The sequence below is a fragment of the Setaria italica genome, chromosome VIII (assembly GCF_000263155.2).
Source record: "Setaria italica strain Yugu1 chromosome VIII, Setaria_italica_v2.0, whole genome shotgun sequence".
Classification (NCBI taxonomy): domain Eukaryota; kingdom Viridiplantae; phylum Streptophyta; class Magnoliopsida; order Poales; family Poaceae; genus Setaria; species Setaria italica.
The window spans coordinates 8,824,371-8,838,088 of record NC_028457.1 but is presented as its reverse complement, the minus strand read 5'-3'; the positions used below and the strand labels follow the sequence as shown (position 1 = coordinate 8,838,088).

The 13,718-nt window shown below is 46.8% G+C and overlaps 2 protein-coding genes across 6 annotated transcripts; one reads left to right on the top strand and one right to left on the bottom strand.

Moving 5' to 3' along the window:
• Nucleotides 1-6: 6 nt before the first annotated feature.
• Nucleotides 7-1,983, top strand: LOC101776711 (chlorophyll a-b binding protein CP26, chloroplastic). The gene is made up of 5 exons (XM_004978938.4): nucleotides 7-277; nucleotides 408-492; nucleotides 918-968; nucleotides 1,054-1,174; nucleotides 1,395-1,983. The coding sequence occupies exons 1-5, from the start codon at nucleotides 79-81 to the stop codon at nucleotides 1,788-1,790; spliced, it is 852 nt and encodes a 283-aa protein (XP_004978995.1). The 5' UTR covers nucleotides 7-78; the 3' UTR covers nucleotides 1,791-1,983.
• Nucleotides 1,984-10,287: 8,304 nt separating this feature from the next.
• On the bottom strand, nucleotides 10,288-13,194 carry LOC101776032 (zinc-finger homeodomain protein 4-like). Of its 5 annotated transcripts, none has more exons than XM_022828887.1 (2): nucleotides 12,803-13,194; nucleotides 10,288-11,908 (listed from the first exon to the last, which is right to left on the bottom strand). In XM_022828887.1, the coding sequence occupies exon 2, from the start codon at nucleotides 11,810-11,812 to the stop codon at nucleotides 10,679-10,681; it is 1,134 nt and encodes a 377-aa protein (XP_022684622.1). In that variant the 5' UTR covers nucleotides 11,813-11,908; nucleotides 12,803-13,194; the 3' UTR covers nucleotides 10,288-10,678. The 5 variants fall into 5 exon arrangements, with proteins under 5 accessions (XP_022684622.1, XP_004978994.1, XP_022684621.1 ...); XM_004978937.2 differs by lacking the exon at nucleotides 12,803-13,194 and adding an exon at nucleotides 12,340-12,792; XM_022828886.1 differs by lacking the exon at nucleotides 12,803-13,194 and adding an exon at nucleotides 12,394-12,792.
• Nucleotides 13,195-13,718: the final 524 nt, after the last annotated feature.

Sequence of the window (13,718 nt, the reverse complement as noted above, 5' to 3'; positions counted from 1 at the left end):
AGCTCACCTTTTCCTCCACAAACGCCCATCAGCCATCCCCCTCCTGCAATTCTTCCTCTGAACTGTGGGTCTGCGGCAATGGCGGCGCTCGCTCCATCGAAGATCCTCGGCACCCAGATCAACTTCGCCGGCTCCTCACGGTACGCCACCGCTGCGCCGACCGCCGGAGCGCAGAAGATCGTCTCTCTCTTCAGCAAGAAGCCTGCCCAGAAGCCGAAGCCCGCCGCGGTAACGTCCTCATCCCCGGACATCAGCGACGAGCTCGCCAAGTGGTACGGTGAGTAGACCGGTACCTGACTGCTGAGATTCCTCGACTTCTAGGAATGAAAATTTTTGGCATGAAAATTTTCAGAAGCTTCTTGTGTAGTGATTGTCTCTTTTTTTTTTTTTTGTTCCTGTCTTGATAGGCCCTGACAGGAGGATCTACCTGCCGGATGGTCTCTTGGACCGCTCGGAGGTGCCGGAGTACCTCACCGGAGAGGTCCCTGGAGAGTAAGTCACATGACTCTAATTTGCTCCCCATAGAGTTACATTGGTTTCAGAAAATTTAGATTTCAGTTGGTAGTTTGGTTGAAATAAGGCTAAGTACTCCCTTGTTGGTTTGAAAAAATAGATATCATATCATGTTCTAGAAGAAAATGGAAAAAAATGTGAAAAGAAGTAGTTTGGTGGTGAAATTCAGATTTTTCAAGCCAAATGGCGCAGCTTTGCTATTTGTCAAATTCAGTCCGAAAGCACAGACATCTCAAGTATTCAAACCAGCATTTTAAATTGAAGATATGACTAATTTTCTCACACATATAAGCTGTAGTCTTCGATTATTTAGTCTGTCATTGTTTCTACCTTTGGTTCAAATGAAATGCTGCAGAAAATCTTAGTGAGTGCATCTGTACTGAACTATCTTGCCCTACTTGCAGCTATGGCTACGACCCTTTTGGCCTCGGCAAGAAGCCAGAGGACTTCGCCAAGTGAGTCGAATATCTCTGTCCCTAACAAATCGCCTGCACACTGATGAACTTCGAGATTCTAACCTCACACACCATCACCCTGCAGGTACCAGGCCTACGAGCTGATCCACGCCAGGTGGGCCATGCTCGGCGCCGCCGGTGCCGTCATCCCCGAAGCCTGCAACAAGTTCGGCGCCAACTGTGGCCCTGAGGCCGTCTGGTTCAAGGTCCTGATCACCACCTTTAAGAATCTTCATACTTGAGTAGCAATCTCTTCCCCAAATGTGCCGGACAATCGCGCGCAATTGAATTTATGAAAAAAGAAAAGAACTCAACATTGTTTCACAAAGACCACACATTTCAGTGGTAGAATAGTTGCAATTGCAATCTCTGAAACTGAAATTCTGAACTGTGAACTAATGGCGGCGCCACCGTAATACAATGCAGACCGGCGCCCTGCTCCTGGACGGCAACACCCTCAGCTACTTCGGCAACAGCATCCCCATCAACCTGGTGGTTGCCGTCATCGCCGAGGTCGTCCTCGTCGGCGGCGCCGAGTACTACCGGATCATCAACGGGCTGGACCTGGAGGACAAGCTCCACCCGGGCGGCCCGTTCGACCCATTGGGCCTGGCCAGCGACCCCGACCAGGCCGCCATCCTCAAGGTGAAGGAGATCAAGAACGGCCGGCTCGCCATGTTCTCCATGTTCGCCTTCTTCATCCAGGCGTACGTCACCGGCGAGGGCCCCGTCGAGAACCTCGCCAAGCACCTCAGCGACCCCTTCGGCAACAACCTGCTCACCGTCATCTCCGGCGCCGCCGAGAGGACGCCCAGCCTGTGAGAGGCTGCTGCTGCGTTTGATCTTACCCGGAAACAATGTGTGTGTGAGGGTCCGATGAATGTGCCATGCGTGTAAATTATCAAGAGGGGCAAGAAACCATTTCGTTCCGATCTCTGATCTGAATATCTGATATGACTGTTAGAATTTGTGCCTGAGACATGCTACTTAATTGATCGCTCGTTTAAGATTCCAACTTCCAAGCTGAACTTTTGAAATCTGCACATAACTGTAGAGGAGACGTTCTTCAAATTTGATGAATTCTTTTGTTTGGAATAGTTTCATTTTTGTAGGTTTAGAGCCTATTTTGTCTTCTTAAAAATAGGCTCTTCTTGGAGGAAAAAAAAATGAACATTTACATGCGACTCTTGCATTTTTTTTAATTATTAGTTACACCATAAACATGTTTAATCTAATGAGACCCAGCAAGCATGCGCCTAGTACGTAGTACTAACTTTCGGAGAATTATCTTAGAATCCATTTATATAACGAAATTCATTCTCCCTACATATAAAGGAGTGACTGTAGGGCATTCTTTTTTGTGTGTGTGTTAGGCTGTTTATTTCTAAAATTTCAATAATAGTTGACAGCCTCACAGGAAATTAAATTTTGAAAAAGCATCTCCTTTTATCATGCCAAAGTGCTTCACGTACGTGATTCCTCAACTTAAGAGGCTAATCACGCTAGGTTATCTGCATGAGAAATTTGAGTCACACTGTTTTAATGGACACATCAGCTGATTTGTTTGATCTTTTTATTGGACGTAAACGTGCAAAAAGTCCAGAGTTTTCCAGGCCTGAAAGTTGCGCCCAGGTCTACCAGGTAACCAAAATCAGGCCTAAGTTTGGCTGGGCTTGGGCTTTGGCTGGGCCATCTAGCTCTTTAACATGTGAAAATAGACAGTGACATGATTTTTTTTTCTCCTGATGAGTAGTTACTCTTATTCTTTTACCAATCAAAAGAAGACACGCCGCTCAATCCATTTTCATATTGATGGCTAGGTTTCGAGTGATACATCAAAATTTCTGCGTGTAAAATTTCCGTTTGCCCAAAATCACAGCCATCCCGAGCCAAATAGTCACCTTGTTTCCGCACTCCCAATCCAGCGATCCCCATGTGTGCTCTCTGTTCCTCGACCAAAGGATACCGGGAGAGAGAGAGAGGGAGAAACTGCCGGTACGAGGGTGGCGTTTTCAATTGAAAAAGAAAAAGAAAATCAATAGCTGGGCTCATGAATCTGTTGTGCCTGTACTTAATTTTTTTTTTTGAACTATTTTATTGGGAACTATTGGGTGAGGGGTTTCTTTTCACTACCAATAGTTTTTAGCAATGTCCTAAAACTGTTGGGTGAGGGGTTCCTAACTAAGCTTTCCCCTTTTTTTTTCCCCTAACAAACCCTTTGTCCTTGCACTGATAATTAACTAAATGATGATACACGCACGTTTTTAAAATTTGTAGAGAGAAAAGCAATGCACATGACAGGCGGGGGGACAAGGATATCAAACACATTCCGTCCGTTCCTGGAGCTCCGATCCGAGCAGCTCAAATTTGCCGACCGCTGAGCAGCTAGCAGCAGTACGGCTGACGCCCCTGTGGCCCGTTGTTTGGCTGCACTCGCCTCCTGCCGTCTGGCGATCTGAAATCTGATCTGATCTCATCTCCTGCTCAGCTGCAACCGAGCCGTGTGTGCAATAACTCGAAATCTTTACTGCTTGCTAGGCGAGATCACATTTCTAGCCGTGGTCCTCCTCGTCGTCCTCGCCTTGTTCGGTTGCTTTGCTTCAAGTCGGCAGGTGAGCAGCAGCCGGCGGTGACGGCCGTGCCGTGCCGGCGGACCACAGGATCATCACAAGATCTCGCTGACCCTCCCGTAGTCCCGCCCGTCCGCAAGCCATGTTTGGGCACACCACGTTTTCCAGTCTCGTTTTGTAAAATAATTCCTGTTCCTTCTCGTGTTTTCAGCTCTGCTTGAGGCTGCCGTTTGGCTTCGACATTGAGACATGGAGACATCCATGCACTAGTAGAGAGAGGAAGTTGTTCTTTTTTTTTTGGTTGGGTATAATTGACCTGAATTCCCTAGCTGAGCTAGCTCCTGGTGCTGGCCGTGGCAGAGTGCTCAGATGCACGCACGCGTTGCAATTGCATGCGTGCGCGCGTGGACGAGATCTTGGCGTCTTTGCTTGTCATGTCCCGGCCCTCATGTGGATGTGGATCCCCTCCGTAACGTAAAGGTTGACTAGGGTGGATAGATTGATAGGGCCTTTGTTGTTTTGTCCATTGTCCTTGTTTATTCCAACCAAGCTCTTGTTTACTTGGCGAATTTGGGAGGTGCTAAAATACTGTAGCAACACTGTAGCGTTTCGTTTGTATTTGTGAATTATTGTCCAAACATTGACTAATTAGGCTCAAAAGATTCGTCTCGCAAAGTACAACAAAACTGTGCAATTAGTTTTTAATTTCATCTACATTTAGTACTCCATACATGTACCGTAAGTTTGATGTGATGGGGAATCTTCTTTTTTATAGTGCCAAAGTTAGGAGTTGGGAGTGAAGTAAACAAGGGGCAAGCTTCAATTCTCATCATGCTTTCCCCGATTCCATGCATGTACGGAGAAACCGTATAGGTTTTATCATGCATGCCCTGGTGCAGTGTTTGTCATGCTTGCTCGGAGGATGTTTAGTTACTCCCCTAAACTTTAACTCATGTCACATCAAATATTTAGATACTAATTAGAATTAAATATAGACTATTTACAAAACCCATTACACAGATGGAAGCTAAACAGCGAGATGAATCTATTAAACCTAATTAGTTTGTGATTTGACAATATGCTGCTACAGTAACCTTTGTCGATTGTGATTTGACAATGTGCTGCTACAGTAACCCTTGGCGACATAGCCAATCCCAATTCACAGCCGGTGTGGCCAGGGCTAGCTCGTCATATTCATAGCTCGGAAAAAAGGTATGCGTATACTATAATTGATAAATAGAATGTGGGAAATAGCTGACAATACGAATAAAGGATAAGCTCGACTGTCCTGCATCACCATTCATCATCTTATCGGTATACAGGAACACGGTGACAATACAGCAGCCGCCCATCGCTATCTCTCTCCCCGCGCGAAAGCAAGGCCTCCAGTTTGTGAAACTTTATTTGAATGAATGTTTGCGGGTACTAAGAGTCCTCTCACTACCAACCAGCAGACATCATCATCTGGCTGGGTCTTGCCGGTATCAACATGAAAAAACAAAAATAACAGGGAACGCTGAACGGCTACCTGATGTTGATGCTCCTTATGCTTGACTAGCATCTACCAGCATCCTGATTCCTGCCTGCGGCCGCTGCTACAGTGACAATGCGTGTGGCATGCCTGCCTGCCCAGCAGGCCCGGAGATCAAACTTAACGTAAAGACAACAGCTAGCGTGCGTCCGTGTCACTGTGCTCATGCATGCCACTATAGCACTGCACTGGTACGTGACAGGCCAAGAGAGGGTCTCTACTACTGAAGCTGTGAAAAAGTGCAGGGGAAAGAAAAGGAGGAGCTCCAAAAGAGCAGAAGCCTGTCATGCTCGGAGGATAAAGCTAATCTTTTTTTTTTTTGAAAACTTAGCAGGAAAGCTAGCTAATCTCCTAGGCCACACTGCACTATACAAGCTACTCTACAGCACTATGCTGTGGCCTCCTCGGCCTTTTTGTCAGTTGCTTGAGCTGAGATCGCAAGCAAAAATTGCTGGAAACATAGTACTTCACGTGCGTGCTCTGCCGATGATCGAGCAGCGCAGACTGCAGGGAGAAATGAAATTGACACCACGCTGCAGCCTGCAGCCGCAGCAGGTGTTGCGTGGCGTGGATTGATGAGTCCTGAGATCACGGCGACGCGAGCGTGTTCGCTGTTGATTTGATCACACGCCTGGCGCCTGCTGCTGCATTGCATGGGGGTTCCCTTTCCTTTCACCCTCCGCTTTGTTTTCCAATCAGTGGTCAGCGTCCCCCGCTGCGGAAAACCTTGCTGCAACTGCATATACGTGCACGCGTGGCCAGTGCCTCCCCTGAGTCCCCTCCATCTCCATGTGCTTAAACTCTTACCAGTTTCTTTTTATGTTTATAGAAAAGAAACTCCTAGTCCCATAAAGAAGTTTGGATTAGCTAAAATAGGAGAGTCAAATTTCAGCCCATACGTGTGCTAATTGATAGGCTAAATATGGATTAATTATGAGCTAAACATGGACTAATGTGTTATAACCATTATCTATGCAATTAGCCTAGATTGCCTCCTATGGATGGCCGTTCAATTTGCGGATTGGTGTTTGATATTTTGTGTGGGTTTGTTAAACCAATTGCTTTGACATGGGTAACGTTGCGTAATAATTTTGGACTGATTCCCTCTTGCAAAAGGTTGAAGCCTAAAAAAAATGCAATTAGCCTAGCAATTAGCCCATATCTAATACGTCTACTCAACATCTAAGTAAGAGAGCTAAAGTTTAGCCATTACTTCCCGGATTACAAATACGAGTAGTTTAGGACAATGACATGGTTCTCTAGTGACAACTTTAAGTAACAATTTATGTAAAAAATTATCATTCCAAACAATAAATTGTTACAACTGTAAAATTGCTCTTAATGATGAATCTATAAACATCATTGTAAACTATTTATATTAAGCTACACAAGTTAAACTTAAAGTAAACCCTAAAACCAGTATGATAGCAGGAATGACAAAATGTGGATTACAGAAAAAAAATTTGGCATTGCTCAACCATCATTATTTTACAGCACGGGGACAGACGTCCAGGTGGGTTAATTGAGTTTTTCCACTACCGGGCAATGTACTCTCTCAGCTCCAAATTATAAGTCATTTCAATTTTCTTGGGGCAATGTACTCTCTCAGCTCCAAATTATAAGTCATTTCAATTTTCTTGGAGAGTCAAACTATTTTATATTTGATCAAAATTATAAAGAGGATCACAAAGGTTCATGTCACCGAATAGATATACTATAAAAATATATTTAATGCAGAAACTAATAATACTTATTTAATATCATGAATGTTGGTACCTTATTGTCAAATAAGTTGGCACGACGTAGGGAGTACTGTTTTACAGCACGGCAAGTGTAAATTGAGGTTGATGCTTGCAGTCATTTTAAACTCTCTCTCTCATGTACCAATCTGCCTACTACTACTTGCAATCCAACCTCTTCTTATAAATGCAATTCAATGCCTGCTCCTCTCTCACTAGAGTACTGCATTGCCATTTGTCAGTAGTGCTACTGCAGTACTCCATTGGCTTGGCAAGCGTAACCCTGTTTTTTCATCAACTCCTACCACGTAGTACGATCTTCTTGTGTCCTCCTAGGCGCTGGGGCCGAAGTCCACATTGGCTCGAGTGCTATTGTTCAAGTACGAATTTTGGAGGGTGCTTCGTTCTCTCAAGAACAAGTGCACTAGATACAACAAATATGACTACATCCTACACGCATAGTTCATGCTCTCTCCTTAAAGGATGTGTACTTCTTGGTGCTTTGTCATTCTTGTGTTCATTGTTGCTCTAAACATGAACCTATGGTACCTTCATTAAGCACCCTTGTAAGATTTTGAAATTGTCGATTCTTGCTCCATACTTGGAGGAATGCACGTCGAAGTAAGATTTGTATGTAACTGTAGCTACCATTTATCAGCGTGTGAGGTACTGTCAGAACCAAATACAGTTGAATGGGACCATTACCATATATGTGCAGCCTTGGCTCCTTGCTGCCTTGGAGAGCACGGGTACGTAGGACGAGCTACGCAAATTAGTGCTTTACTTTGAAGCCCGTTTAATTTTCCTATTATCATATATGAGTTTATGATATGGACAGCCTTCTGTTCCAAATTGTAAATCGTTTTAGCTGATTTATGTTCATAGATATTATTATGCATTTAGATATATTGTGTATATCTAAATGCATAATAATATCTATGAATCTAAAAAAGTCAAAACGATATTTAATTTGGAACGGAGGGAATATATAGGAGTGTTCATCACATTGAATAAAGATTTGTTTTCCGTATGTATATATGCATACATAAATATACGTCACATTGAATAAGATATTGAGTTTCATTATTGTCCTGACAGTAAATATTCCTTTCCCATAAGTAACTTTTCCCATAGTGGAAAAAGGTTCTTTCAAATCTGTCTGATTCGAATTTACAGGGGAATCTAAGAAGCAGTTGCACTTTGCGTCTTTACGAACTTGCATCAGGTACAACTACTGTTCCACTTCAAAGCACGCCGGAGGCAGAGGGAAATTACTGGAAGTCGTTGCCTGCTCTGCACTTAATCCGTGCACTGTTGCACTGCAATTAACTGTCGTCTAAATGCAAAAAGATGTGTTCCAACTCCATTCTCATTGATTAGTTGAAAGTTGCTAAAATCTCAAGCATACCTAAACAGTGCACATTTCTCACTGGATCGAGCAGCTGATGTTTCTGTCCATGCAAATACGGTCATGAAGTGAAAATCATTTGTACCAAAAAAAAAGGGGAGAAAGTTTCTGTTTTCCCACTATTATTTTTTCACCTCCTGCAAGGGAAGTAACATCTTTTTTTTTTCCTTTCAAGTACAGGTATTTGGCAGGATGGGCGTCACCTGCAGTCTGTCTAGTTCCATCACAAAAAGCAAAAGAGAAAGAAAGAGAGAGATAGAGACAACAAAGACATGTCATGAGGGAGAAAAACAATTCACAGTAGCGTTTGCTGCTGATGGCTGTGTTCTGCTGCCAAGAACATGGGAGTGATCTGAGGCCTGATGGCTTGCCTTGGCGGCAACCACCATCACGCATGACAGGCACGGCAGCAGCTGACACACATGGGCATGGGCTGGCCGGCAGGCTTGTCCTGCAGCAGCAACTCATGGATGGAGCTCAGCAGCTGCCTCCGGCAAAACCAAACCATGATAAACCTCTCGCAAAGACAAACAGGTGGCCATCATTTCGTGTTGGCACCCTTGTTTCCTTCGTGTCCGTAGCCGCAGGCAGCGCTCTGTTTCATTCTTCTAGGTTTGGTTTGAATTCAGGAGGGGAGGGAAACCGTTCAAAATCTGAGACGTGGTGTATATCATTCAGAAATGAGCTCCGCTAAACCTCAAAAAGTTTTTTTTTTAAAAAAAAAGTTTAACTACCACTACCATATTGACATGAAGTTCTTTCATTTCTATGTCTTCAAGGCACGTCTTTTACCACTACTTTCTACCACAATATAAGTTTAAAAAAATAATCTTATGGGAGTAACTTAACAACTCAGAACTCAGAGATTTCTTGGATTGCTTTTCTTTTCCCAACCTATGAAACAAGTCAAGGTTCATGATCTTTTAGGAACCTCTCTTCTCCCAATTCCCACATGTGACTGCCAGTGTGTTTCAGCAGCCGCCATGATTAAAGAGATCCCATGCCTCCTGTCTCTATTCACCCTCCCTCAGCTAACAGTGGAGAGGATGTGATACTGTAGCTCTGCTAAATCTTTGTTTGGCTATTTCCAGCGCCTAGTGGAGATCTTAGCTGTATCGTATGACATGAGCACCATGAACATCCCTTTTGCCATCAAGGGCATAATAGTAAGGAAGGCTGCAAAGACGACACAGCGCAAGTGCACGCTTGGGCTATTGCCAATGCTTTTCTGAATTCTGATCAAGGATATTATGTCCAAAAAAAAAAGAAATTATGTTGCAGGAGCAAGGGGGGCAACGTGTGCTGCCTGCACTTATACACCTGTCCAGCATTGTGCGTTTGTTCATCAGTGCTCTTTCTTTGATTGCGCTCCAGTCCTCTGCCTCCCCTCCCTGTGTGCTGTGTTGTTCTCTCTCAACAAGCAAGTCCAAGAACAAGCAGGAACAGCCACAAGAAAAGCAAGCGAGAGTTTATACTGGCTGGGATTGGCTCTCCACATGCTCCCCTGCCCCCCTGCACGCCCACACATGATTGATTGGTTTGGCTTTGGTTGGGTGCAGTACATGTTTGCACCTGCACCTGCATTTGCTCTGCTCCCAAACAAAGAAAAACAGGAAACTCAAATTTAAGATCATATTCTTCCTCTTTGTTTTTTTTTTGGCCTTGTGGTCTCACTGATCCTGGTGATGTCAGATCAGTCACAGTAGTAACAGCGCCGACAAAGAGCTGCAGGTTAATTAAGCATGAATCATAACATAATCCTGCACATCCAAATCAATGCCGCATCAACAAACAGTGATCCTGAAAGCCACGGCACATGCAGCAGCTCAATCCCTCTCCTCAATCCTCAGACCGGCCGGCCTCTGCCGCGTCGCGCCATCATGCACGGCACGCACACCCTTCCAAAATCCCGGCACGGAACTCAATGGAAAAGAAGCTGCCCATAACGACAGCTCTCTCTCTCTCTCCCAATTTCTTCAGCTCATGCTCATCAAACATTTCAAAACTATTGCATTTGCTGCTAGCAGGATTAAAGTCAGAGACAACAGGCAGGAAAAATTAAAAAAAATGACGAATAAAATAGTCCAGGATGAATGGATGATATTTGGCTTTCCTTCCGGAAGAAAGAAAAAAAATCAGAGGAAATTGAGTCCAGTTGCAGTTGGAAATCACCTACTATGATGCATTGCATGCTTGGTTGCTTGCTCCCTTACCTTATGACAAACACCGGAAAAGGGAAGGAAAAAAGAAAGACGATAAACATGTTCTCTTTTGTTTCAGATCACTCCTCTCCTCTCTCTTTCTGCTTCGACGACGGTAGATGGAATTAATGGAACAGTGAAATGGCGATGGATCGATGCGGTTGGTTGGTTTGCTAGCTAGGTTACCAGGACGGATCAAGAATGTAATAATCACCATGGACGGTAGCATGGTGATCGCTTCCCTCTTCTTCTGTCAGTCGGTCACTCGAGCTTGAGAGGCGGCGACGGCGGGGAGCCGGGGCCGCCGCGGTGGCAGGACGGCCCGGCGGCCTGCGCTGGTGGCGGCGGCGGCGGCATGATTCCAGGGGGCATCATCTGGAGAGGCATCAGCGGCGCGGAAGGAGGCGGGGACGGCAAGGCCGCCGCCGCCGCCGCCATGGCCTGCTGCTCCTGCGGCGGCGAGGCGGCCTCGAGGCGCTTGGTGGCGAGGTTGTGCTTGTTGTTGTGCATCCAGACCTTGAGGACGCGGCGCTTGACGCCGATGTCCTGGCAGAAGGCCTGCACCATGGCGTCGTCCAGCTTCTGGAGGCGCCACCCCACGCGCTCCGCGAACTCCAGCATCCGGGCCTTCTGCTCCGGGGTGAACTTGGTGCGGAAGCGCTTCCGGGACGACGACGAGCCGCCACTGCCGCCGCCGCGCGCCGCGCCGCTGCCGCCGCTGATGTCCATGTCGTCGGACTCCGAGTTGTGCATCATGGTCAGCGGCATCACGTACTGGTGGTGGTGGGGGTGCCCGTGCCCCGGCGGCGGCGGCAGTGCGCGCGCCGCGGCGTAGGCGCCGTAGGGGTCGGCCGCGGAGACCAGGAGCCCGCCGCCGCCGCCCTTGTTGTGGTGGTGCGGCATGGCGGGGGCGAGGAGGCGGCGGGCGGCGCGGTGGCCGTGGCCGGCGGCGGCGTACATGGCGTCGTCGTCGTCGTCGTCCACCTCCTTGCGGTGGAAGTTGCGGTGGCAGCCGCAGGCGGAGCACTTGAGCGCCTCCAGCGAGCCCTCCTCGCCGCTGGGCATGAACTCGCCGCACCCGTCGGTGGCGTTGCCGCCGATGGCCGCAGCGTGGTTCTTCAGGCACTCGCGGTACTTCACCACAGTGGCGCCGCCGCCAATGCCGGCGCCGCCCCCCGCCCCGCGCTTCTTCGCGGAGCCCTCCATCTCCTCTGCCGCCGCCGCGGCTGGCGGCGACGGCGGCAGCGCCGGGGACTGGCCATTGTTGTTGTTGCCGTGCTGCTCAACATGGTGCAGCTGCAGGACATGGCCGCCGGCGCTCCCGCCGCCGTAGGGCGAGACGACGTTGGCGTGCATTGGGATCGCGAGCTCGCCCTGCGTGCCAGAAAGATCCATAACTCCTCCTGATCCCTCCTCGTCTCGGCGGCGCCTCTCCAGAGAGAAGATGCTTCTCGCTGCACCTGCAGCTGCTGCTGACGCTTCTGTTCTTCTCTGCAGCGGCACAATAGAAACCATGATGAGAGAACAAGCAAGAAAAGGCCAATGGCGCCCAGAGCTCCCTCACTGACTCTCTTTCAAGGATGGATGGATGCAACAAAATTCTCAGTGTTTCTTGGGACTCTCAACACAGAAGCCACTAAAGGGGAGAGAGAGAACAAAAAGGGGGCTGCACTGAGGTGAGGAGGTGCATGGTGGGGGATCTTGGGACCTTATCAAGAAGATACTCTACTTGCAAAACCCAAGATGGAGGAGGTAAGCAATTTAGCTGCTAAATTACGAAGCCATAGAATAATGCATATTGTTATCTATGTTGCCAGCTTCTTCTTCTACTACTACTACTTCTTTCTTGGGCTCTTCCCCATGCAATGCAAAACAAGATCACATACAACTTGGGAGGAATGGAGGAAGGAGAGGCTACTCACTCGGTGGCTATAGTGGAAGGAGGATGGAAGGATGAACAGTGAGGCTGTTCTTACCAAAAGCCACCAGGGTTACTTTGAGATGCTTGTTACTAGCTCCAAGATTTTACTGGTTACTGATATACTGCTTCTAGGCTACTGTATTCTTTTGTTTTGCTCCCTCACTAGATGTTTGTATGGGCTATGGGCCAGCCTTTGACTCTCTCTCTCTCTCTCTCTCTCAAATCAACACTTCTCTCTCCTATCCTTGAACCAGACACAGAGCAACAGGGACTAGAGGAAGCTATGGAGGATTGGAGGAGGAGCCCTCATGCTGCTGCAGATGTTTTGTGTTTAATCCCAGTGCAGTGTGGTGTTTGCGTGTGTGGGTCTTGGAGGATGCAAGAGATTTTTCTCTACCGGATTGCTCTCCCTCTCTTGAGTCTGGACAGTCGAGGAGAGAGAGAGAGACCAAAAGCCAACCAACCTTGTTGCGTCAAGGGCTAATCGAGAGGACAAAGGAGCAGGGGGGCAAGGACTCAGCCTTTGCAGCTTCCACCATTGCAGTGAGGTGACTAGCGGGCTCGCTAGGCCATGCTAGCCGGCTGCTGCAATGTGGCGATAAAAGAAAACAAGAGAGAGGAAAGATGAGGAGCGCGCGCGCAGAGAGAGAGAGAGTTGTGTAGGAGGATTGTTACTGGTTTGCCTGTGGTGTAGTGTAGTAACCAAAAGAGAAGAGATGAAGAATTGAAGAGAAATAAGTGTCTGGTGCTTGCTTTGCTTTGCTTGCACTATCAGGAATCCAAAGCTTACTTCAGAGAGAGATGGGAGAGGCAGTGGCCTGTCAGAGGAGAGAGAGGGGGATGCCTAGACCCGGCTCTGATATTTTTGTTTTTAGATCCAAAAGAATGGTATTTCTGCTGTCCCTTCTCTCACTGATTTTTTTGGCAGAGAGAGAGAGAGAGATCAGATATCTCCAAGGAAAAAAAAACGCTGTTAGGCACTCAGTTAATGCTGTCTCATGGGCACCATGTTTTCACAAAACCCTTGTGCTCAGTATTTATTTCTCATGCGTGTTAGAGGGATAATATCAATTCTGTTGTCGGAGCCTAGCTATTCATGATCACAAGCCATAACTACGGTGTCCATTTCTTTTAATTTCGGTTTTGAACCTGAACAAAGTTTTGAAACATAATAATGTAATAACCTGCACATTAGTCTTCTAATTGTCCTAATAATGAAATTTATTCGCAACACCACCTAAATCACAGATTAGTACCGAGTATAGAAAATCGAATGATGGCGATAATATAACAAAAGCATGCATGATAAGATTAAATACAGTTTTGTTTAAATATTTTACCTAGCCATTTAGAATTTTTAGATTACTAATATGAGTCCAC